The 26,130-nt window shown below is 50.0% G+C and overlaps 1 protein-coding gene across 4 annotated transcripts in view; it reads left to right on the top strand.

Moving 5' to 3' along the window:
• CACNA1D (calcium voltage-gated channel subunit alpha1 D) overlaps positions 1-26,130 on the top strand; it is a gene marked incomplete at its 5' end in the record, with an annotated part of 288,308 nt that overhangs the window by 241,727 nt on the left and 20,451 nt on the right. For 2 of the 4 annotated variants that reach the window (XM_081159098.1, XM_081159101.1), the window contains 10 exons: positions 6,997-7,041; positions 7,445-7,573; positions 8,867-8,932; positions 10,367-10,458; positions 11,382-11,541; positions 12,107-12,234; positions 12,372-12,468; positions 14,635-14,737; positions 16,031-16,132; positions 21,041-21,171. In XM_081159098.1, the coding sequence (XP_081015224.1) occupies positions 6,997-7,041; positions 7,445-7,573; positions 8,867-8,932; positions 10,367-10,458; positions 11,382-11,541; positions 12,107-12,234; positions 12,372-12,468; positions 14,635-14,737; positions 16,031-16,132; positions 21,041-21,171 (1,053 nt within the window). The remainder of the gene's footprint in view (positions 1-6,996; positions 7,042-7,444; positions 7,574-8,866; positions 8,933-10,366; positions 10,459-11,381; positions 11,542-12,106; positions 12,235-12,371; positions 12,469-14,634; positions 14,738-16,030; positions 16,133-21,040; positions 21,172-26,130) is intronic. The other 2 variants (XM_081159099.1, XM_081159100.1) reach the window with 1 other exon arrangement.

Genomic DNA, 26,130 nt, shown 5'->3' with positions numbered 1-26,130 from the left:
GGAGACTAGAATCCCCCCGACCCAGGGATCTCTGTATGTTTTAGAAATTCAGGCACACGTTTCTTTTGTAAGACTAGAACCATTTTTGGTCTCCCCACCCTCACCCCACTCCCTTCCCTTGAGAGAGAGGAGGGAAGTAAATGTAGGATTACTGTTTTGGAGCTAAAACATTACTTTAATAGAATATCTTGTTAAAATGTTAAGGGCTAGGAGTTAATTATGTGAGTGTGTGAACATTAGCACGCACTAGCTACATGACCTTGGCATGTCACCTGACTGCTTTGTGCCTCAGTTTCTCCAGCTATAAAATGGAGTTTATAACGTGTGCCTTCGTACCCACTCTGGGCTGTGAAGGCATGGGAGGGAGACCCCACAGCTGTGCCCTGAGCATGTGGCTCTTGCTACTGGTGTTCTCACCTGTCCCCTGTGTCTGCTGAATCCAACTGGTGACACTGGGGAACGTCCCCCACTCTAGCTTCCAGATTGGAAGCCGACCAGGACCAGGGGAAGGAAGGCTTAGTGCATCTCAAGGGTGGGGGGAGTCGGTACTCATTTGTTGCTTGCAGTTAAATCTTTTGATGAGGGAACAAACAGCGTGGTAGGTGGAGCAACCCCCCCTCCCCACACATACACTTCAAGAAGCATCCTGAGAACCCCCCCTTCAAAATTAAGAGGCTTGAGAAAGGGGAGCACCACCTCTTGCCAGGTCCTCTCTGGTCTGACCCACACCTAGACTGCCTGAGGCAGGCAGAAATGGCCCTGCCCACCTGGTCTGTCCCAGTTCATTAGCAAGTCTTCGTGGGTGTCCTGTGTGTGTGCCAGGTTGTGTTGAGTCCTTTGCGGGGACCGTTGCACAGTGTTGGCTTCCTGCTCCACATTGCCAGCCTAGCCCCTCCTCTGCTTGTCTGGGAAGGGGCCACCACGCTCTGCCTGGCTGACATCTGCAGGATTGAATGGTCCATCCTGGTGCCCAGAGAACCTGTGTCAAATAAGGACAATGAAATCCCTTTATGCCACCAGTTTGGGAGCCAGGCTGATTCTGGAGTGTAGAATAGTGGGCAGCCACTTGCTAGGCAGTCCCGAGGCCTGGCAATTCTAGTCCCAGTTCAAAATGACTTGTGGCATCTGGGCCTCACTTCTTTCTTAGATCAACTGGGGTGAATGAAATCTGTTCTCCCTGCTTTGTAGGTATGTTGTGGAAAATGATATGAATATTTGTGAAAATACTTGCTAAAATAACCAAAGTGTTAGGGAGATGCAAATTTATTAAGATTTTCCATGTAAAATAATGAAATAGACTGTAAGACATTGGCATGTGCGTGAAGGTGTGACTTAAGCCTCATAACATCCAAATTCATGCCATGACAAGGTACAAAAATGGTGTTTTACATCCCCTAACCTCCATAAGCCCAGATTTATGAAAATTTCACTTCATGTGAAATGTTCCATGAGTCTGCTATAAAATTGCCATTCATAATGTATAAATTATTCTTGGTTATAAAATAATCTGAGGCAAATGGGAGAACAGCAGGACACTAACTGGGCTGCCATTAGGCTCTCTCCTGAGTTTATGAGCAGACATCTGCCAGCTTAATCATCTTACAGTGAAAAGTGCTTATAACTTACATCAAAGTATACTTTATCCAAAGTATACTGTGAAGATTCTGAAACAGACACTTATGTAAGTCAGAGGTGGTCTGTAATGGAAATGAAAATATAAACCACAGTTTCAGCAGGTCTCCCTAGAGCACTTGGTGCTTAAAGTATGTACAGGTGTAGGGAGTAAATGCTTGGTTTCTGGGCAGCTGGATGTGGCCAAGCCAGCTCTCTAATGCCGGACCCACTTGCTGGCTGGCAGGGTGTGGCACTGGTTCATTCAGCAACAGCACCTGCCTGGCTGCCAGGCTGCCTCACCCTGCGCTGGGCACAGGAGCCCACTGCACCTGTCCCCTCTGGCCCAGCCTTGCTCATCAGTGTCTCAGTGTTGTCCTTCACCTCTCATTAGTCAGGAAAGCCACAGGCCTACAAAAGCCCATACTAAGTTTCTAGTTAGCATTTGACACTAGGGTATCTGCACAAAACAGGCTGTCATTGGGCCCATTCCTGGCATCCAGTCAGACTTTCAGGATCACAAGGATAGTCATTCCCACACTGTCCTTTCAGTCAGTGGCCTTTCCCCTGGCTGCTTGAGGCCAAACCTTCCTCAGCTGGTGGCAATCCCAGCTCTCTGCCCTGGGCCAGTGGAGTGCCACTGTGTGTGTGGGGGGGGGGGGGCGTGTCTCAGCATTTCAGTGCAGAACGAATGCTCCAGGCCACCTGCTCATTTATTCAGGCTTTCAGCACATGTTTATTGGATATCTAGAATTCTCAGGCCATGGTGAAGCTTTGGGGAGGCACAGAGATAAAAGAGACCGGGTGTCCTTAACCTCTGATGGTATAGCTATCTGAGTGGGGCTGTTGACTCCTATACCCCCTCACCTGCACATGCTGAGTCCCTCAGGGTAGCAGCACATAGTGTGTCCCTTAGTGGCCTGTCCCCTGAGCTCCTGGGTCAGCTGAGCATGAACATCATTGGCTGTTTTTAGCTGCCATAAGTCATCATTATTTGCAATATTAACTTGCTGTGCTCTCTCCCCCAACCTCTGTTGATCTTCATTTTCTGTTGCCTAATTTATTTTCATGTTGGTTTTATTTTTAGAAAATTGTAGCGGCAAGTATATATAAACATATATACGGTGAAGTCATTAAAGCAAGAGCACTTTAAAGACTGTATACTTGTTTTTGGCTTCCCCACCTTTGGTTTTCGCTGAGTTTCACAGGGTGTGCTGTTGGTCATGGTCATCTAAATTGTTTCCCGCCCCACATTTCGTTGTCCGCAGCCCGGGGTCCGAGCCGAGGCCATCTTGGTCAGTCGTGCTTGGCTCTGTGACTTGCCAGCGTATCTTCAGGAGTGAATGATCTGGCCTGAAAACGAGAACTCGAGCTTGCATTTGTATTCTCTGCAAAAACATTTTGGATGGCCCTTTCCGGTGTCCTGCCTGCATGCTCACCGGCCCTCTGCATCCTGCTGCCCCTCCCGTGGCCCCAGCCTGCTCGGCGTGGTGTGGCAGCTCTCGTGGACTCGTCTTCACCACTTGCAGTCGTCACATCACCAAGCTGCTAAAATGTCAGACGATGACCGGCAGGCTCACTTTCGTTCCCTCTCAGATGCCCGTTTGCTCTTTGGTGAAATGCCTCAGCAACGTATTCTCCCCAGCCCGGGAGTGGCTGCTGTTGCCATTCTCATTACTGCTGGGGCAAAGCACTTGTTTAGAGGGCATGTCTGCCTTTTTATTACTCACTGAAGAGCATAAAAGTCAGTAGGAAACTCACTCCCAGGGACCCAAGAATTGTCCTTGACTTGTCAGGTCCCCAGTTTGGACCAGGTGGCCAATAGCTACAGTCAAGTTTCTTATTCCGAACCCACAGTCAGGTTGTCCAACCCTCCATTCCATAAGCTCACCCTCTTCTAGGGACCAGGTTGCTGGTTTCTGACACAGACTCAGCAGGTCTTTCCTCCCAGAGGTGTTACATGCCAGGTCAGAAGTCATCAGAGGGAGTTTCCCCCACAAAGACTGGGTTCTCCAGGATGCCTTAGGTTAACTGGTTCTGGGATGTTGGTTTGCTTCCTGACTGAACTGAAAAACTGCATCCTTTCAACTTTTCCTGAAAAAGATGGGAATTGAGAAAGTTTAGACAGATCCCTTTGATTACACTTGGGAAACTCGGGGCTTGTTTGGCTTCTTTAGTTGCAGGGGCCTGACCCTGAGCCTGCATCTCAGAGCCTGCTTGAAAGGCCTGTGGGAAGGGGCTGGAGAGAACATCAGGAGAGCCCCAGGGATCTAACAAGCTTTCCTGATCAGGGCATACAGTTTGGCCTCCCAAGGCTGAGAACCATCTCCCTGTAGGGGTCCTAGCTGAAGACTGTGGCATCTCAGGGTTGGAAGGAGCTCCTGAGGTCCTCTAGTCCAGGGGTGGGGAAATCATTTGGTCTGGCCTTGCCAGGGCAACTGCAGGTGGGACTTGAAATTCAGTAAATCTAGGAGCTTTTTTTATAGCTAATTTTTAAGTTGATAATTTTGTATGGCCTGTGAATGATGTTATAAATATCCAAATGGCCCTTGGCAGAAAAAAGGTTCCCCACCCCTGCAAGTCCAAGCCCTGAGATGACACTGGAATTCCTTCTGTTGAAAACTGATCATGCAGCCTTAACAGCTGTCTTTGGAAAGCTGCCTAGGGAGTGAGTCCTTTCCCAATCTCACATCCTCTGGGGATGTCCTGTGGTTGCTCCCAGGAGTCCTCCATTCCTTGTAAGGAAGATGGGAATGGAGTTTAATCCCTTTGCATCCTAAGTCCTGAACCCTCACCAACCTCCAAAGAACCCACTGTCAGCTGTAACAGCCCAAGTAGGCTTTTCTTGTGGTCCTGCTCTGCAGGGCCAATCCAGACCTAAAGGGAATTAGCTGGTGTGGGTGGCCAGCTGAAGACCGTGGCCCAGCTTTATCCTGGCCAGGACTGCAGTTCTCGGCTTTGGCAGCACCTGGGATCTTTTAAAACTCCCAAAGCTTAGGCACCCCCCTCCCTATTAATTAAATAGGAATCTCTAGGGTAGGAACTAGCCATCGGATTTTGTCAGCAATCCATAGGCAGTTCTAATGTGCCACCCAGGGCGAGAGCTGGCCTGCCCATTCATCAGGCTGGCATTTGTAGTTTGAGCAAAGCCATCCTCCGAGTCCTAATTTGTAAGATATTTTAGCAACTTGCACTGTCACCCCCATGCCACCAGTGACATCTCCCCTGAGCAGTCCTCGTGCCCAGTGTTGCACACGGGGGCAGGGTGGGTGCCGCAGGCTGCATGGGGTGCACACAGCTTGATGTGCTCTTTGTTCTTTCCTTCCTTCAGTGCATGTTGTGCTGCTTGTCCCTCCACAAATGCTGTCTCCTCCTCCTCTTTGCTTTTTTTTTTAAACAAAAGAATATCCATGGTTTCAAGTTCATAGCCTAAGATTTGTTATACTTCAAAGACAGTTGAAAAAGAGATGTGCACTTGAAAAGTCAGTTTGGCTGCTAACTTCCCCGCGTCGTAAGGACGAGGGTGGTGCAAGGTCTGCCAGACTTGGAGCAGGACTGGCAGCGGCAAGCAGAAGGGCCTGGGCCAGAGCATGTGGCCGGGAAGGGAGCCTTCCCCAGCCGCAGGCCTCCCGGTCTCTCACAGGTTATGTATGGACATTTCACATGTATGCCACAGAGGGCTCTGTCTTAGGCACACTCTGGTCCCCTTGAGCGTAGGCAAGCAGAGGTGTGCACACACACTCAGACACACACACGGCCTCACACTCCAGCTGCACGGATGACCGAAGCCTTCCTGCATGTGGGGAGAACTCTGGAAAACTAATTACTTCATTGGTTAAAGTCTTAAGTTAAATGCCACCACCTGTCCCTTTCAGGAGATGTCATTTGTTTTGAGGTGAGACGATAGAAGAAGAAAATAAAAACAGTGACCTGGGGCTCGACAGACCCATTGCCGAGCTCACACTCCGAGCACCCCAGGTGACCCAGGAGCCCCTTTTTACCGTATCGGCACCTGTTAGTCCTGGGCTCGTGATCACATTGCTGAATTTCAGTTGTGATGCGATGTGCCCAAATTCCTTATTTTCTGTGAGTTTTGTAGAATTTTCTTTTTGGTCTTAAGAGGCAGCTGTTGACAAGAGTGAGGCTTCAGAATGGAGCCGTAATTTCCCCTGTATCCCTAGGAAGGGGGGCCCATCAGGTTAGTGTGCGCGTCCACGTGTGCGCACACATCCTTAGCTGCACAGAGGCAGTGTGCGGAAAGGCTGCCTAGCAGCTGAGTACACGCAGCCATGCTCGACCCCAGCCAGACTAGAGCTTTGTTGTTTTGTGAGTCACCTGGTAGACCAACTGCTTCAGCAGAGGTGACGCTACTGAAGGGAAGAGAAAGGCCATCATTTCCCAATTCTCATTCAGCCCTCACTGTTTAATTTAAAGATGCCTCTCGATATTTGTTACAGTTTGCTTACAGAAAACTCCTTGCATTTTCTGAAGCATTTATTGAGCACCTAATAAGTGCCAAATACCATGCTGGGCACTGAGTGGAATGAGGCAGGGTCCTTGCCCTCTGCAGGCTCCTAGCCTGAGGGGGGAAGCAGTGCACACAGGGCAGTGGGTGCCCTGATTCTTCACCCTGGGGCCCGAGGCACAGGAGCACCATCAGACCTCAGATGAGGCAGAGCTACCGAAGCTCAGGGCCAGCTGGTCCTGAGCTGTTTCTCTCCAGTAGTCACACAGAGCTGAATTTTGTCTCCATTGACAATAGTCCAAGCTGCCAGTTGGGCAATGAAGGCTTCTGTAGGGAAAATAGACCCTCCTGCCCCACTGACTCAGTCTGTCCAGCCCCCCAGCAGCCCTGCCAGAGAGGGCATCACGGGACCCATACGGCCCAGGCACATGGGCCCAGGAACAGAGTGTGGTCCAGGGGGTCTGTGGGCCACAGGCAGCTGCCACTCTGCCCTGTTTGGTAGAGCCATTCTGTTCCTCAGACTTTAGAGTGGCCTGCTGCAGAGCAGTGATTTCCTGAGACCCACAACCCTGCTTCAGCAAAGAGCCAGGTTCCCCAGGAGAAGCAGAGAGAGTCCCACTCTGCATTCCAACTGTAGGGACCACTGAGGTCTTGCAGCATCTTTCCTGGGTGTCCGTCAGCCTTGGAACCTCACATCCTGGGATGTGATTTAGAAAGTAGCGTGTCTGAGCCTGTGTCCATGACTGCCCGCCCTCAAGTTCAATTCCAAGCAGTGTCCCCGGCACTTTCCCAGGGAGGGAGCAGGTGTGTCGCCCTAAAACACAAACCACACATTTTTTAAAAGGGGGAGGGGATGTCCTCCTGAACCCCTGCTTCCTTCCCAATTAATTAATATATGTTCAATCTTTGATTTCTTAAAGCCAACTGAAAGTGAGAATGTCCCTGTCCCAACTGCTCCACCTGGGGTAAGATCAGTCCCCAGGGGCTGGGCCTTTTCCTTGAGTTTCTTCGACCATGTCCAGTTGTCCCCAGTGTTTCTGGATTCTCCATGACTGTTCTTCCAGAACAGTGTCTGCAGTGGTTTGCATTCATCATCAGTGTCCAGCACTCTTGACCAGTTCAGCGTTCACCTCTTAATACACTAGACCACGTGGACATGCATGTGCTGTGTGGACGCAGTTTTCCAAGCCCTGTGTTGTTAGCATGTAACTTTTCCTTTCATATCATGCTTTTCAAGGTGAAAAGGCCCTAGAAACACATCTTCAGTTCTTACCTCTGTCACCTGTGTTTGCATCTGTTGCTGTTTTTCTGAAAGTGTTGCATGTTCTACTTCCCATTGGGTTTGACTTCTCCATGATAACCCTTCAGAACTCTGAAGAGAGCAATAGAATCTCCATCACCTTTTTCCGTCTTTTCCGAGTGATGCGATTGGTGAAGCTTCTCAGCAGGGGGGAAGGCATCCGGACCTTGCTGTGGACTTTTATTAAGTCCTTTCAGGTAAGAGCCATGCCAGGGGCTTCTCTTTGTCTTTGAAAATCCTGTGTAAGTCATTGATTGTCCCCTGTTATGGAGTATCCAGACTCTCTTCTCCCTGACCACTGTGACCACCTAGGTCATGTGACTGCCCAGGCCATATGACCGCCTAGGCCAATAGAGAATATAGAATGCTGGAGAGACCCTAAATGAAATAGGATTACTTCCTTAAAGGAGACAGAAAAGAAAGCAGTAAGGACCTGCAGCCGAGAGTTCTGCCCGGTTCCCAAGACTGATAGAGAGGTGGGACCTCCGAGCGCCTCCGTCTGGTCCTCCCAGGAAGCACAGTGGTGAATGGTGATGTGTGAGAGCGTGCTGGGCCCCAGGAGACCCCCAGAAGCCTCAGCCTCTCCCTAGGACAGCTTCTCCTTATATGGTGGCAGCAGTCCTGTCAGTCAGCTGTCTAGATACAAATCAGAGGCCACTTCCCCCCCCGAGGCCAGCACATGGTCACCAGTGCCTGGGTTAGCCAAGCCTGGAAGGGTTCTGGAGCTGAGGACATTTAGGCATAAGCCAGGTCTCATGCCTTATTTGTGATTCTTCAGGCTGGTGCGCCTGGTTGTAGTCTATTCCTGACCTGACACACATGCTTGTATTTATGTCCCTAAGGAGAGCCTAGGCTGGACGACCACCCAGCTAGCTCCTTTCCTTCTCTGACCCAACCCCCATCTCTGGTTCTTTCAGAAAGTGTGCGTTTTAAGAAAAGTATCTTGCTTTCTATAGCAGCAGTCAGAAAGTGGTTCTTTCCCCCGGCTCATAATTCCACTCCTAAGACTTCACCTTAAGGGAACACTTCAGCGCTTGGCCAGATAATTTTGCGTAAAGCTGTTCCCTGGCAAGGTGAACTAAAATAGCCCCTCACCCCCACCCAAACATTCCCACAAAAAAGTGGGAGCCATCTAAATGTCATCTGGAATGGTTTGATCAATTACCGCATTTTCACAAAGGAATCCAGTTTAAACATTATTATGAGAGTGATGTGCCTGCATTGACACTGTCTAGGGTTAGGATACACTGTCAGTGACTGTGGGAAGCCGTCCTGCCTGCAGCTCCATAATACTGGGTGTGCATGTGGCTGGAGTACTCAGGACTGAAGTCTTTGGGCTGGCCTGGGGTTTGAAAAGTCCTTCCTCTTTGTTGATGTTCTTTCAATATAACGCAGAAAAGAAAAGCGTGTGGCCCTATGTGGGTCCTCAGTCTGTGCCCAGTCGCAGGGACAAGAGGCCAGCCCTGAGCTGAGTGCTTCCTCTCTTCCAGGCGCTCCCGTATGTCGCCCTCCTCATAGCCATGCTGTTCTTCATCTACGCGGTTATTGGCATGCAGGTGAGCTCCAGCTCCCTTAGGGTCCCCGTTGCTGGGTAGTCCCAAACCTGTGGGAAGGTGCACCTTGGCCAGGTGGAATGAAAAGACAAGGATTTTGCAGCCAACTCCTCAGCTGCTGGGCCCCAGTAGAGGAATGGAGATGAGAGAGACATGGCTCCAAAGGAAAGAGCCTGAGTTAGAGAGAGCCAGGCTCAGAAGAGCAAGGAAGGGGTGGAATAAGCCCAGGAAAGCTGGGTTTGGGGGTACTCCTCACCTCCACTCTGAGTCTTGGGAGAGTCAACTGATTGAAAGAAATTGTTTTATTGTAACCAAGTGAGAGTCTTGCTTGAAACAGACTATCTCCTGATGTGGCAAACTTAACCTGGGACCATTGTCAGGGGCACCCCTGAGAAGAAGCATGAAATCAGGTCGTTCTGGGACCCCAGCTGGGGGCTGCAGGATACTTGCCAGCTCCTCCTGGGGTGGAGAACAGGATTGGGGCCTCATTAACAGCAGCCCTACAGGAAGCCACAGCTGCAGTGGGCAGAGCCTCCTGGAGGAGAGGGAGGTGGACAGCCCCCTGTGGAGCTGGTTCAGATGGATTCCCTCATTCAGATGAGGGAGGGGTGTGAGCTTAAAGAGATGGAGTGGTTCCGGAGGCAGAGGAGGGGTTGTGGTTATTTATTCTATTCTGAAGGCATAGAAGGATTCACAAGTGGTTAGGAATCCTGCCAGGAGTTCTGAACCAAGAATCAACATGTTCGAGCTCCTGTCACTCAGCAGCATGTGGCACTGTGTGCCCCCGAAAAGTCCTTTATGACAGGGTGCTCTCGCCCTAACCCAGAGCTGTCTCAGAGAACTGCAAACTACATTGCACGCACCACCACCAGCTCACACGGGAGGATCAGTCTGGCACCAAGCTCTTCTAAAATGCCAGTCTGCTTGTATAAGTCCCATGGTATTTCCTGACTCCCCCTTACCCTGAAGGTAGAGCCCCCCCTTCTCTCTCTGGCCTGCTGGCCCCACGCTCATCTCTTTGTGCACGCTCAGTCCCTTAATTTCCTGGCGCACCTTTGTGCCTCAGTTCTAGGTCTTCATCTCGTCCCTGGGAGCCGCCCTGACCCAAGCCCCCAGCCACGGGTGTGTGAGCCCCTCTGTGCTGCCCTGTCCAGCTGGAGCCTCCCAGCCCTCATCCAGGGGGCTGCTGCCCCCCCGGTTCCTCCCCCAGGGTGGGAGCTCCTTGAGGGGAGAATGTGCCTGAACATGTCCCAGTGTTCCCAGTGGTTAGCACGGTGCCCGGCACATCTTTGTGAATAAATGAAGTGATGAGCACCACAGGAAAGCCCTTGTGGGTGGATCGAACCTGAGTTTGTTCTAAATTCACATATGGAGGGTTTCTTTGTTTGTTTATGACAAAACCTATTCTTTTTTTCCCCCAATTATTTCTCCATCTAGATGTTTGGGAAAGTTGCCATGAGAGATAACAACCAGATCAACAGGAACAATAACTTCCAGACCTTTCCCCAGGCGGTGTTGCTGCTCTTCAGGTGACTGAGTCCTGGGGGGGGGGGGTGTCTCTCTCTAGTGTTGGGCTCCAGAGTGACAGAGGACATAGCTGTTCCCAGTTGACTAGGTGGCTTTCTGTGTGTGTGTGTGTGTGTGTTTTGTGTTCTTAGACAGACACCAGCGTCTCAGTCACAGGAAATTTGCTGGTGTGCTGAAGCTGCTGTGGCCATTTCGATTGTGGCGCCTTAAGGTTTATGCTTTAGGGAGTTAGTGGGTCTGCCAAGGCCACCAGGAAACGTGAAGGAGACAGGCTTACGCGTGGGAGCACTCACTGAAACCCAGCCAGAAACATGGAAATTTTGCAAGAATGTAGAGCCCTTTTGCACAGCCAATGGGGGACATCCTGAAATGTGGAATTTGACATTTTATGGGATTGCTTTTATCCCTAGTTAATTAGCTTTGTAAACACGGGTGCCTCAAAGTGAGAGAACTCTCTAGAAATTATATAAATAATTGGTAATGACTCTGGTGACTGGATAACAAGGCATTTGCAAGTTAAGTAGTTTCCGGTCTTGGCTTTCAACAGAGTTGAACAGGATCTAATCAAGTTGTCAGATGTTAAATCATTAAAAGATAATTTATAATTGATAAAACTTTATGCTAAAATTTTAAAGAAGAGGCGACACAAAAATAAACATCTATTTTTACAAAAAGAATTTATGTGTTTGTATTGATTGATAGAAATCAAAGAAAGTTGTAGCAGGGCCCTCACTTACAGAGATAAATTGCATTTGAAAATAAGTAGGAATTTCATCTTTTCACTCATTCAAACTGGCTTTTTGACAAATTCCTTAGGTTTTGCTCCAACGAAAAAAAAATTTTTTTCTTACAATTTTTTAGACGTCTAAGCCTCAAGTCCCTTCTTCCCCTACTAAAAGCCCTTTCCTTGCTTGCTCTAAAAAAGGTGTGCGACAGGTGAGGCCTGGCAGGAGATCATGCTGGCCTGCCTCCCCGGCAAGCTCTGCGACCCCGAGTCGGATTACAACCCTGGGGAGGAGTACTCGTGTGGGAGCAACTTCGCCATAGTGTACTTCATCAGTTTTTACATGCTCTGCGCATTTCTGGTACGTGATCAGAAGAGCTCCCCCTCTGAGTTAGCAGATGGTGGTGCAGGATTTGGAATTTAGACCAGTGATGTCGCCCCATCCACTTGCTGTGGGGTTTTTGTGCTGATGGGCAGCACCCTCGACTCCGCTGGCAGACCTTGGCAGCATTTTGCTTGATCACCGAGTGTGAAGCACCTTCGTGGTGAGCAGGGCTTAGATGCTTAGTCACAGGCTTGGGGTTGCCCCAGCTTCTCAGGGCTGCTGGTTTTTCTTTACAAAAATTTCAAAGCCAATGCACATGTCGGCGAGTTCTTTGGTAGCAATGAGATTATGAAACTGTAGTGTGCTTCCAAAGTCCAGGTAGCTCATCCCCCTTGCCCTCCCCTGGGACTATACCAAAGCCATCTCGGAAAGCTACACACCTGCTTTTCCCTTCGCTGTTTCCAAGAAGGAGTTTTTACGGGCTCTCTGGAGAAATGGGTTCAAATGCTTTGTGACCCTGAAATTAGGAAGCGTTCACCGGGGTCTAGCCTGACTCATCCCGCTGCCACTGAGGCACCCTCCTCCTCCTTTGCTTCCACAGATCATCAACCTGTTTGTGGCGGTCATCATGGATAATTTTGATTATCTGACCCGGGACTGGTCTATTCTGGGACCTCACCATTTAGATGAATTCAAGAGGATATGGTCAGAATATGACCCTGAGGCTAAGTAGGTTGGAGAGGGTTCCCCCTGGCTTGTGTGGGCGCTTTCTGGAACACTGGCTGTGGTTTCTGCGGGAGGTGGGACAGACTGAGAGCTGGGGCCAGCACTGCGGCCCTGGACCTCAGGCCGTGCTCTGCCTCCAGGGGAAGGATCAAGCACCTTGACGTGGTCACCCTGCTCCGCCGCATCCAGCCTCCCCTGGGGTTTGGGAAGTTATGCCCACACAGAGTCGCCTGTAAGGTGAGTGTCCTGCTTGGGTGTCTTGAGGGCCTCTCTTGCAGGGACTCCCTGGTTCATTCAAAACGCACTAAGTGACCTTCTCTCAAGCCTGCGGTCAGGCTGACACTCTTAGGATACCCTGTCAGCCAACGATGGGAATAGGAAGGGAATTATGTGATGCCACTGGGTGAGTGGGAGGGAAGGTGACATTTGCGTCAGGTCCAAAAGGAGAGGCGTAGGGGTTCGTCAGAGTGGGAAGGAAGCATGGGGAACCCAGATGCGGAGGCAGGAGAATGGATGTCATATGGGCAGGTGGGGCATCATCGGTGTGGCTAGGACAGAAGAGGAAGTGGCAGAGGGCCACAGGCACAAGCGCAGCAGAGCTGTTGAGGAACCTCGCAGACCATGCTGAGTTCCAAGGAAGAGACACAAGTGGACGCCCACGTTAGAAAGGAGAAGCACCCAGGAGAGCTGCTGGAGTTGTCTAAGTGTGAAGTTACCAGCCGGAGTGAGGGCAGTGGGCTGGGGAGAGAGGAGGGGGGTGGCCGGAAGCTCCACCTAGGACGTGGGATGGAGAAGACTCGGTCCCTGGGCCTTTCTAGCTTGTGTGCTGGTGGATGTGGTGAGGTGCCCTCTGCAGCTGGAGCCCCTCTCCCAGTGAGCGTAGGCGGTGGTCCGTCACGGGTGGATCCAGACCTCGCACATGCATGTCTGTAGCGTTCACATCAGACCGCGCTCTCTGCGAGCCCCAGCTGAGACGTGTCTCCCTCCATAGAGCTCACAGTGACTCACCTTGAGTCAGTTGTGGCAACAGGAAAGAATTCCCCCTTTTAATAGAGAAATTCAGGATTTGCCTGTTGAAATTCTACCCTGTGGAAATCTGGCCAGCTTGCACTCCAGGGTTGCTGGGCCGGGTCTAGACAGACCCAAGGTAACAGAGTAGAGTCTGCTATGTATTTCAGGCTTTCGAAGAAATTTTCTGAGCCAAACTCATTGTTTCCTGCCCTGAAAGTCCAGAAGCCCCGTTGGCGAGTCCTTGACCGTGTCTTTGCTTCTCCTCAGCCTGGACTCTGGGATGGAAGTTGACTTTTTTCATCAGTTTCCCAGGACCAGCCTCTTTTCTGCTCTCCAAGAGCAAGATGGGTTCCAGCTCAGAGTTGTCATCTTGTGTTTATGTTTCCAGACCCTTTGACATAAAGGATCTACGTGTCCCCGAGGCACAAAGTGATCCGTTTTGCTGATGCAGAAAGTTGCCTGGAAAAGAGACTGGGCATCGTGGCTGTCTGTGCCGGTCTTGGAGATGGATGGGTGGTAATAGGACTGGGGATTTAGCTGGGATGCATCACAAAAATACCAATTTCCAGTCCGTTAATACAAAGGAGTACTTTTTTTTCCACTTTTTTCTCTGTCAGTTGAAAATAAGAAATTGGAAACTTAACAATTATAATTACCATTCATTTAGCACTTACCTTGTTCCAGGTACTGGGCTAGAATCTTTGTCCATGATCTAGAATTCTTGCAGGGCTTCTTTGGTGTGGGCATGTCATCTGGTTTTACGTCACTGGGGCCCAGAGAGGATGTCGTCACCCAGTCCTGTCCAGCTCTCAGTGCTGGTGTTAGAGGGACCAGGAGAGTGAAGAGAGAAGCAGGAAGTGGGGATCCTGCTTTAAAAGACCAAACTCTTGGAGAAACCACGTGGACGCCACATGGGTCGCACCAGGGCAGGGTCCTTGAAGGACACTCCCTGTGTTAGGAATAGTCGCAGACCCCATTGCTGGAGGACCCAAGTCCCGTGCCCTGTGCCTGGCTCATTGTATCTGGTACATTTCACCTCACAACAGCCTGAAGAATATGCGCTCAGAACGGAGACCTGACCCCAGGACACAGGGAGAGCTGGCTATGGGAAAAGGAGAGGAATGCAGAAACAGTGAGATGATTAAACCATCAAGGTCAAACCCAAAAACAAAACACACTGTCCAAGGGCCAGCATTTGCATTTCATGACTAAAGCTTTGATCTTTGTCACGTCAGAGCCCCCTGCCTGGTAGGTGCTCCACAAATGGCTGTGGAATTAAATTGAGGATCGACTAGAAAAGAGATGAGGGAAAAACAGAATAAACATGGAAAAGGGCTATGGCTGTCATCAGTCACTCACATTCTAGTGAGAAACTTTTCTTTCTCTTTGCAGAGACTAGTTGCCATGAACATGCCTCTCAACAGCGATGGGACAGTCATGTTTAATGCAACCCTGTTTGCTTTGGTTCGAACAGCTCTAAAAATCAAGACAGAAGGTGAGTGTCCGCTGGGAGCAGGTGAGGTGGTAGAACTGGGAGGAGATGCCACCTCCCACTTTTGTTCTCCATTCTGGGCCTTTCCTAGTCAAGGGGAGACCCTGGGAACGGTATGGTGAGTGCAGTGAGAACATTTGTGCTGGTGGATGCCCTCTTCCCACCTCCCTCGACCCTTCTTTCCTTCCTTCATGACTCACTTTGTCCAGAAAGTTTTGAGGTGACTCATGCAGCTGTTTACTACAGAGTGGGAGAAAGAGATGGGAGACCAGGGCAGAGACAGAGCTGTCCCCCAGGAGTTCACTCCCACTGACGCTTACTACTGTGTGACCTTCCTGAGGGATTCCGCTGCTCTGAGCTATAGTTTGTTTCTCTGTGGGAGGGAAATGAACACACCTACGTCAGGGGGAGTCCTGGGAATGAGATGAGATGATGTCTGCAGAAGCCCCTCTGCATTGCTGGCACGTGGCGGGCACGTGGGAGCTACTGTTGTGACCAGTGTCTTCCCAGCTGAGACCAAAGCAACTGGTCTTTGGGGCCACGCTCAGCCCTGGTAGAATAAGCCTGGAGCGTGGCCATTGGGGTTGGCTCGGTAGCACTTCAGAGGTGGAATGGGAAGCAGATTGCAGCAGGCTGAGGAGTGACCAGGAGGTGGAGAAGCGGAGACTGTGAGGGAGGAGAGGGAGGGGGCCAGCTAGGGACGCTGTGGAGTCAGTGCACGGCTGTTTTCCCGAAACCCCAGAGCTCAGGGTGACTCTATCCAGCAAAGCCAGTGCCCGCAAGCTGACATACTCCTTTCAGCATGCTTCCCTGCTCCTGGCCCCCACCGGCATCAGCAAGGGACGCAGGAGGCAGGATGGCCTTCTGTACTGACATGTTAGCTGAGGAGACAAACATCAGCCATCTGATAAAAGACCAAGTTGATGTGGGTGCTACAGAAGAGCACACACAATAGGAATCGAAAGAGGCTTATTTGGGTGAAATTTAGTCTGGGTCTTCAAGGTTGGAGGCAGGATTTGGCATTCTGGGCTGGAAGCAGCAGGAAAGGTATAAGTGTGGGCTTGGCGGGGGTAAGGACATGGATTCCAGAGTAAAATGTGGTGGTTCCCAAAGTGGAGTGACTGTAACTATTTGCTGAGATAGGAAGTGTGAATGACCCTGACCGGAGAGGGGCGCCCCATCCAAGGGCCGGGCTCCCATGCAAGCCAGGCTGGGAGGAGAGCTGCATGGTCTGAACAGAGAGGGATTGAGGGCTAGAAGAAGCAAGCCTTGTCTTCTCTTGCTCTTCCAATCCAGGGAACCTGGAACAAGCGAACGAAGAACTCCGAGCTGTGATAAAGAAAATCTGGAAGAAAACCAGCATGAAGCTACTTGACCAAGTTGTCCCTCCAGCTGGTGGTCAGTGTAATCTATTTCCTAAGTAGTTCTTGGCCAAAACATTGGTTTCAGTGACAATGTCAACAGCCAGCGCAGACCGCATAAGGCTTTCTCTGTCAGCTAGATCATTGAGGCCATCTGGTGTAGCTATTTGGCGTGATATGAAGACCATTCCAAAGGGGAGGCCTCAATAGGAAGGGAACCAGGCCAGGATGGCTGGAGCACAGGTTTCCTTATTGGTGGGGGAACTGATGTTAGACAAGCTTGCTGCCTCAAAACTGAAAGCCTAGTTTTTTTTGGTCCAAAAAGAAGTATTTAAAACTATTTCTGTGTATCCTTCAACATATTGCTGAAAGCTTTTTGCAAAAAATTGATAGCTGTCAGAAAATGGTATTTTCAAAACGTTCTTGTCAAGACTGAGTTTACTGCCTTAACTACCAAAAATGTCCCGTTAATTAGAATTTAGAGTAGGGACTAACAGGCATGCTTTTTTCTTTTGTTATTTATCATAAAATAACTGACTAAACTTTTTTCAGATTTTTATATATATATATAACACATATATATATAATTTATACACTGTTTTTCCATTTTCATTTAAGTGCACATGGACTTAGAAGTGGAGGTGGTTGTTTCTCGACTATTTTGTTTTCAAGTTTTAAAGGTGCAGGATCTGTTTACTCTGGGCCACCACCCAGCATTCTGGCATCCCCAGCCCTGGGCATGTGATAAGCATTTGGTATATTTTGTAACCAACCAAACTTTCATAGTGTCACTGCCCCGTGCAGCTTTCAGATTGGTCTGGCTCAGGTCTGGATGCTGACTCCGGAACCCCAGGCCAGGATGGTGGCCAATGCCTCTCCCTCTGAGAAGGTGACAACCTCTGGCTCTTGGGGACAGAGAGAGCAGCATGCTGGCCAGCTCCGCTCCTCAGCATGAAGCAAGAAGCAGTGTGAGTTTTTGTCACTGCAGGGAGCCACCCATAGCTAGTGTAGCCACCAGCTCCAAGCTGGGGAAGATGGCCCACAAAGAAATAATAAAGGGGAAGCCATAAATCCCCCAAATAAAAAAGAACAGAACGCCCAAACTGCCACCCAGAGAACCCTGGCTGTCCACAGGAGAACCGATACTGCACATTTAAAACAACTCCTCAGTTTCGTTCTTTTCTTTATAGCTGCACACCCAAGTGCTCGCATGGCTTAGATTAACTGCTTCTTCAAAAATTGTTGTAACTATGTGCTTGAGCTTTTTCTGCAGCCTCCATTCCTTTCAACTCTCAGTCTTTCAGAATATTCTGAAGCAATTCTGTTTTAGGGTGGTGGCATGGAATCAGTGTTATCTCTTGCCAGCTGTATTCCCCTACAATGTTTCTCGAAATACTGATGCATGCTTCAGAATAGCGGCTGCGCCTGTCTGGGTAAACCTTCCCTACGGGCCAGGAGCCCTGCCCACTCCGTGTCACATCTCTTGAAACGCCACCTTTATTACAAACTGGTCTCACTCACACATCAGGGCCCATCCTGGCTAGACTCACTTGGACATCATACTGTGAAACTTCATTTCTTTTCTTTTGACCTGAAAAAAAGACCAGAATTTGGCTCACCATGTAAGCTCCCTTCCTTTGAAAAACAGCAGATCTTTTGCTCTACTAGACTTCTACTAAAGGTTACATATCCTTCCACTTTCTTGGCCCAATGACAGGCCCTGGCTTTTTCTCTGTATCTCTTAAAATGAATTGGGGTTTAGAGTGACATGCTAATCTTTTTAAAAATGGCATTAGGTGGCACTGTGAAACCAAAAGAAGGGAACAGGGCCTCAGGAGGAGATGGGATGCTCCAGAAGTTCCATGTCATGGTTGGTGCATGTGCCTAGGATAATGCTCATCAGGGTGACTCTCAGATGAGTGCTGTTGCCACTGAAGAAGGTCAAAAGGCAGTGGGTTTCTGGTTTCTGTCTTTGGTTTTGACTCTCACCTTCCAGTCATCCTTTCCCACATTGAGGCACACTTAGAAAATGAGAATATTTGTACAGCCCTGTAGGCAAGTGGGTAGCTCCTAAGGCTGAGGGACTTGGTGTCCTCTTTCTGTAACCTCGTCAGAGAGCAGCAGATTGAGCCAGGCCAGCTGTCTCGGGACCAGGACAGGCCAATGTGGAGTGGTCAGGGAGGCCCTTACAGACCTGGTCACAGAGTAGGTGCCCATCTGAGGAGGTGTTGCTGGCACAGGTGTGAAGTGAGGTGCCCCCAGGTTGTCATGAGCTTGATAATAAGGGGACACTCAAGACTGAGCCCTGGAATACCAGCTGGGAACTTTTCTTTTGCAGGAGACTGTGGCTGTGGGCAGCCTGTCTGCTGTCGCCGTCATAAGGCTGAGATGTCTCATTGCCCATCTCTGACTCTTGCTCATGTTCTCGCCTCCACTCTTCAGTCTTGTGCCGTTTCATGATCCTCCCCCTCTCTTTAGAAGTCCCCTCGCCTCCCAGAGGCTCTCTTTGCCCTTGACCTCTCTATTGCTCCTTTGGCCTAAAGAGCCTCAAAGCCGATCCCATTGCTTTCTCTGCAGTCCTGAGCCCAGACAGCCTCCCTGCATTCATTCCTTCTCTTCCTTCCCTTTCTGTCCTGTGGCTTTCACTTCTGTTTTTAAGAACTCTTCCTAGGCTTAGTCTCAATTAGCTCAGCATCTCAGTGGCACAGACCAAGTGGTCCTTGAAGCCTGCCCTGCCAAGCCCTGGGTGAGGGTGCCTCCGCTCTGGAGTGGCCCATCAGGGAGAAACATGGTCAGCTCTGCACGGAGTACACTGCCCACCCAGGCTCGGGCCCAGGGAGAGCTGAGACCATCCAGCAGGAGCCCCTGGGCCCTTCATGCTAGCAGAGCCTGGGCTGGAGGGAGACGCGGGGAGGCCTGCATGTGCTGGAAGCAGCCCAGGGTGGAATGATGGGTTGGCCTCCTATGGATAGAGTGGCATTTTTTTTCTGGGCTGAAGAGGCTGGCTGTGGCACAGCAGGAGCAGGATCCCCCTGGGTTCCCGGGATTCCCTATACTGTCAGCAGTCAGTCCACCTCCTGATTGCAGCCCAGTAGAGAGAGAGGCTTGTGCTCTGGGAGAGGCAGCCCCAAAGAAGAAGGTGGCCTGTGTGGTAGGAGCTAGGCTATCGCTCGGGGAGGTGTTCGGAGGAGGAGAGCCCAGGCTGGGGCACTTAGGTCCTAACTTGACTGACCTGGGGCAAGTCATTTAACCTCCTCACCTGTCAGAGAGGGTGAGCAGATCCACCATCTCAGTTGTAGTTGAAGAGGCCATGCCACCCATGTGGAACTCCTCCGACACAGGGCCTGGCTCCTAATAAAAGCCCAGTAGGAGGGGTACCTGGACCTGGTGTCTGATCACCCTGGGTGGTCTCTCTTGACCTCTCTATCACCTCTCTCCTCCTTGCCCATGGGTGCATCATTAGACCAGCCTGAGACAGGTGAGGGACCATGGTTTCACATGCTACACAAAGCCCTGGGCTCACTTTGTGGCCCCTACATCATTCCAGGACTTGCCCAGCTTGGGTTTGGGAGAAATGCAACATGTTTTCGAAGCCAGATCTCAAAGCATCTTCTCTTTCAGTAACACTGAGTAACTCTTGGAAAGGCAACCCAGAATTGCCCAGCAGTGTCCAGATAGAGACACCTGCAACATGCTCACTAAATGAACCCCACCCAGGGTGCGTTAGGGAACACAGTGGGCCTGTGTCCCCCAATCTGTGTGCTCTATAATCCATTTTGATGGGTGCCACTGTCAGCCAGCTGTAAAATAATAGTGACTCTGATGGCTCAGTCATTGAGCCCCCAGCACGAGGACAACCCAAGCAGAGGCTGAATACTGTACATGCCTTTCCTCACTGCTCCTCGGAGGTGTAGCCCCTTTTACACATGACAACACAAGCCCATAGAGGCTGAGCCCCTTGCCTCAGGTCACATGTACCTCTTACAAGGGAAGCCAGGCCAAAAGTTTAGCTGTGCTAAAGCCTGAGGGCCAGTGACCATTCCACCTCCCAGCCTCTGCAGGTCATGGTCAGCGATCCGTGGCCTGCGTGGGGTGGTCTCAAGCCTTCTACCCAGGAGCCTCAGCACACTGCAGATTTGGTAGCAAGCACCCTTGGGGGAGCAGGGCTGTGGAGACTCCTCAGGCACATTCACACTGCCAAGGTCGTTTACCATGAGACAGCCAGAGCCTCTATTCTGCCTCATGCATCACCTGTAAAATCTCAGCAGAGTTCCAGCTCCCAATGATCGTGTTGGGTTGTTTCTGAACAAAGCAGAAATAAGGCAGCTCAACCATGAGGTTAGTTGACGCTGTCACAGCGCAAAGAAAACCAGAAACCAACCAGTTCTGAATTACAGACCAAGAAATGGCATATGGAGGCTATTGGCAGAGTCAAGGGGCACATGGAAATCTGGGTTTGCAGTCACTTTACTGAACCTTCCTCTTCTTCCAAGCTTGTCTGTCATCTTTCTGAGGTCTCTATCTTTATCTCCAGGCACAGGGATTTGGATGGTTAATTGCCCTTAGAATTCGTGGTAACTACACATGCAAATCCCTGTGCACAGGGGTGAAAATATGACCTACAGAGCCTTTTTGTTTTGTAATTTTTATTTTAAGTAAATAACCAAGGTAGCACTTGATAATGTTACTAATACACTGCTCTTTTAAACTCGTGACAAATGTTATTTTCTGCAATTTTGAATATCAGTTTATTTAACTGACTCTAATTTTGAGCCTTAACTGCTTTGCCAAACCATGCTTTTTGCTAGAGCTAGTCTCCCTCCTGTGTTGTAAGCCAGGAGCTCAGAGCCTCTGCGCTGTCCCCCACCCCCAGCCAGAAGCCAGTGTCAGGCTCTTGGTGCAAACGTGCTGATTCGGGAGAGCTGTGTCTGGTCTCTCCGTCTAGATGATGAGGTAACCGTGGGGAAGTTCTATGCCACTTTCCTGATACAGGACTACTTTAGGAAATTCAAGAAACGGAAAGAACAAGGACTGGTGGGAAAGTACCCTGCGAAGAACACCACAATTGCCCTACAGGTGAATTGTTGTTTGTTGTCTTCTCTTTTCACTAACCACTTTACAAGCTTATTTGAAACACTAGAGAGCTGGCAGTTCATGGTTGAGCAGTGCCACAAGGATTTTGTTTAAACTGAGATACTGCACACCCCCAAAAATGTGGACTAGCCATTTCTGGGCCATGAGGTAAGTGCCTCCCTCTCCTTGCTTTCTCTGTGGACCTCTGCGGCCTGTGGGACAGGGCCCCCAGGACAGCGGTGGGGGAGGGGAGCGAGTGCTGCCCTCGCACCTGTCTCCTGCAGGCTTCTCCGAAGGCAGTGCCCTCGAGCAGGCACCCACCCTCCCCCCGCCCTGGGCTCGGGCCCTGGCTGCCCAGTAAACAGCTTTCCATCTGAACCCAAGTGCTTTGTTTTGTTTCTGTTTGTTTCTTACCCCACTGCTTGTTGGTTTTGGTCCATTTCAGTAACATTCATCATCTCCTGGTGTGTGGTGTGGTGTGTGTGTGTGTGTGTGTGCGCACGCGCACGCGTGTGCATATGCGTTTGTGCGTGCCTGTATGTGTGCGCGCGCCTGTGGTGTGTCTGTCTGTCTGTGTTGTCTCCTGATGGCCGTGAGGCTTGCTGTGCAAGTGCTGCTCTCTCACGCCCGGCCAGCCTCTGGTCCCCACCCCTAAGCCAGCCTGGTCCCTCCCCGGGCTCCTAGAGTGTGGACGTGGCTTTCACGAACCTCTCGTTCCAACTAGGGTGCACGAGGATAGAGAATCCTAGGTGAGCCCAAAGCTCTGGGTGGGAAGCAGGTGTGCAGGGGAAGGGAGTCACAGTGGAGACCTGCACACAGGGCCCAGGAAGGGGACTTTATGAGTCCTGGTGATGGAGAAAGCAGGGTGAAGAGAGAAAGGGAAAAAGATGCTAAGAACTGGAAAAGGGGAACTATAGAGGTTGGTAAACTGTCAGAAACAACTGTCCAAATAAGCCGAAAGCCCTGTCATCTCTGCTCCCCACAGCGCTTGACGTCCATCGTGAATAGGATAAAGAATTTTTTCCTTTTTAATTTATTTACTCTAAAATTACTTTTATGTCCCTGTTATCACCACATGTCTTAAGTTGGGCCTTACAGGTATTAGGAAGGGTCAATGTGAAATCATCCTGCACTTCTTTTTGTCCAGGGGAAGAATGCCCAGTATTGATTGTTTTCTGTCAAAGTGATGGTCACTTCCAAAGTGAAGGCTTGTCTGTGATCTCTCTGAGAGAATATGAACACGAATGACGATGGAAGAGCGAATGAAGGATGTGGGTGCATACGCATATGTTGGGTTAGTAGATGACTTTGTGTGACAGTGACCTGTTGATTCATGATGAGACCTCTGCTCTACCCAGACAGCTGCAGGGTCAGGGGAATCAGCTGTATCCAACTGTGGACAGTTTCTGATCTTTCTCTGATCACAGCTCCTAAAGGTAGCTCAGTGAACCACAGGCTCAGTCAAATAGCTTATTACTGTGTCAGGTTGTAGAATTTGTGGGCAAAGCTCTTTCACCTCTGGCCGATCCAGTTTGCAAAAGTGACAGCCCTTTGGTCACAGATCACAAGTAGCCTTAGACAAAGCAAACTGAAAAGTATTTGTAAATTTGAGCTGGTCTCCAGCCCACACATTCTTGAGGGCAGCGTGGCTAAGTTGGGTGCAAGGAGAGGGGGTGATGAACGTGTTTTTGAAAGTAGCCTTGGGCCTGGAGGACTAGGCCAGCCAGGTTTCAGGGTGCTGTGAGGCCCTCTGTTTATAGGGACCTGCTTACTATTCTCAGGTTCTAGCTGGTGGGGTTGGTGGAAATGGATGACTTTTCTGAAGGGGGAAACATACTCTTTCATGGATGACTATGTCGTAATTTACATTAATCAAGTTGGCTCTGTGTTATGAGACCCTCCTGTTTTCTGTGGAAGGCACGTGTGATGACCGCTTCAATGCAGGGTTATAACCTCTTCTGAATCCCCAAGACTTCCCAATTAGATTGCTTCAGGGCTTGCTCTGGTGACTGGGTATAGTCTTCTGATACTTTAAAACCTGAAAACAACACATGGCTAAGAAATTATCACATTTCACGAATGGGGTTCACTGAGTCTTCAAATTGAAGGTTCGAATGATGTTAAAACTACATTTTTAAGTCATGGGTTAAAGGACCTAATCCATTGTGTTACGATAATATTGAGGTGTGGTTTTTTCCTCCTAAACATTTTTCACTTTGTTGTTTATAGAGTTTCATTTCCTTAGTGAAATTCAAATATTTCCAATTAGGTGGTAATATCACACATTTCACATGGTTCTGTTGGGAGTTGAGGCTCTGACTTTAATTTATGTTGAGTGCACAGCTTAGAAAATTAAGTTGTGTTCATAACCTCAACAGATAAATTCTGAAAATGCATTTGATTCTGAAGCAAACATTAAAAGTGGAAAAATTTTGTCTCCTTGGAGGATAATTCTAATTACATTTTTGGCTTCCTCTGCTCTAGAAATGGCTTTAAATGTGATTTGTCGCTTTACTTTTAATTAGCACAAGGAGGCTCTTCCTTCCGGCCTGACGAAGTATACGTGATGATGTAGCAGTTAGGGCGATGGGAGAACTGCACCAACAGTGTCCCTAGGACAAGTGCACAGGTCCTCGGGGAAGCCCTCGGAAGTGGGCGTGGCATACTGAGAAGAGGGGTGAGTTGCCTCTCCCTGTGCCAGGGGTGCCACATGTCTGACCGACCGCTAATGGCGGTGGAGTGTGGGCATTACAGGGTGAGCGCAGGAGTTAGACTTAGGCATGTGCGTGCTTGTGCTGCGTAGAGTGCCGTCTGTCTGAACAGCTCAGAACAGGTCTGCGTTCTGGGCCCTGCTCCCCCATGGCATGGTTTTCAAGGACACACAGGTGCACTGTGGTTTTCAACCCTGTGGTCCCCATCTGGTCTCCCTGTGTTCAGACCCACTGCAGCGTCCCCTTCTACATGAGGGGGAGTGGCTTGAGGAGCTCCTGGATCCATGCGTGGGTAGGAGCTCGGCACTCGGTGTCCTCTGGCCTCTGTGGTCTGAATGAGTGTGCAGTTTCCATCCGTCCATCCGTCATCATCATTACAGCCAGCCTTCTCTCCAGCACCTCTCCAGAGGGAATCAGAGAGAAGCTGCCTCAGACCTTTATTTTCCTCACTCATCCCCTCCATGCCATGCTCACTTTAGTTTGACCCAGCATCTGCTCTTCATCCATTGCTGCTGCATCCCAGTGACCTGCAAGTTCCCACAAGGGGCAAGTAAATAAAGGAGCAGAGCTCTGCAGCCGTGGAAATGTGTCCTCTAGTAGCGCCCCATTAGACCTTCCAGACAAGGATCCCTGGCAGGAGACAGACACCAAGTTGTCCAGTATCTCATGGAAAAGGGAAAAAAAACCCAAAGTGGAAAAAGTTTTGTTCATTTCTTTTTCTTTCACCATCCAAGGATTTCCTTTATGCAAAAGGCACTGTGGTGGAATCTGAGGAGACCGTGTCCCTCACTGGTCTCAGGCGGGAGCCTGCCCATCATAATGACAGGAGGACTTTAGAGGGATAGTCCTTAAGACACCAGTATTTCCAGCTTGTAAAGAGTTGGGCTGCCAGGTTTTAGGATATTAAAGTCTGTTCCCCAAGCCCACATCTGGTGATGTAGGTGGTCAAGTGGAAAGGTGGGTGCTATACAAGAAGCAAACGCTGCTTCTTCCCTGATGTGCCTTGATCTGGCCTCCTGAGGGAGGCTCGGCGCCTAAAGACAGAGGAAAATGGGATGTGCAACAGACATTTAGTCTGTGGAATATTGGACACCTATTTTCTAAGTCACTGTAGCCTTAAAAGTAGCAAACATTTTTTTCCGTTTTTTTAAAAGCATGACTCCATCCAAAGCCATAAAAAGGCTCTCCCCCCCGCCCCCCTTTTTTAACCTAAGAGGAGAACAGATGCTAACAGATGAGATTTCACTGGCTGATTCATTTGTTTCAGATGCTTGAACGGATGCTTTAGAATTTTCTGCCTGAGCTACAGCACCAAGCTCGTTAGTCGGAAGGCGTTGGTGGCTAAGGCCTTGAAAGGGAAAAGTCTCAAGTGGGCTTATTTCTACTGAAACAGCATTTCGGGAGAAATGCAGGAGAAAGCAAACCCGAGGCCCCAGGGAGACCCCTTCCAAGCAAAGCAGTCCTCCAGAAGGTGGAAGCAGGGCCGCGGCTCATCTGCGGAGCCATGGCCGTCTGTCGCGGACACTGCTCTCGGTGCCTCTTTTTCGTGAGAGGGGACATGCAAGGCTTAACCAGTTTCCCTTCCAAGCAGAGACTCAGAGAAAGGGAAAGAGAGAGAGAGCAAAGGAGGGGGGCAGCCGCCCCACAGAGAAATGAAATGAACACAACTTCCTGATGCTGGCCAGTGAAAAAAAAAAAAAAAGTAAATAATAAAAAGATTAAGCAGACCTGCCTAAGGTGGGCAGCTGACTCGGTTCCAAAGTCCTGCATCCCTAGTTTGCCCAGACTCCCAAAGACTGGCAGGCCCTGGGCGCTGAGCTGGCAGAGTTCCTTTTATACAGCAGCCAGTCCTGACCTCCTGACCACCGGCTCCGCTCTCTGCAGAGACCAGTTCAGAATGCAGTGAGATTGGGCAGGGCAGGGAGCTCAGACACACCCATTTAAACTAACACACCCGCATGCCAAACCAACCCAGGCAGCACCTCAGGTTCCATCTAACGTGTCCACGGGAAGCACCACCACACCCAGCCTCATCCAGCATTGTCCGTCTTTAGTCTGTGCTCAAAGCCAGTCCGGGGATGCGTCTTTGGAAGCAGTGTGGTCTAGTTTCCAGGACACTGGGAGTCAGGGAACTGGGGTTCTAGTCCAGCTCCAGCGTTCGGTTGCTGCGTGACCTTGGGCAAGACACTTAACCTCTCTGTGCCTCAGTTTCCCCATCTGTAAAATGGGGATAATAATGTCGACCTACCTC

This window comes from Miniopterus schreibersii (genome assembly GCF_964146895.1).
Source record: "Miniopterus schreibersii genome assembly, chromosome: 15".
Lineage (NCBI taxonomy): Eukaryota > Metazoa > Chordata > Mammalia > Chiroptera > Miniopteridae > Miniopterus > Miniopterus schreibersii.
Note: the sequence above shows the minus strand (reverse complement) of the source record. Positions and strands in the feature narration are given on the sequence as shown.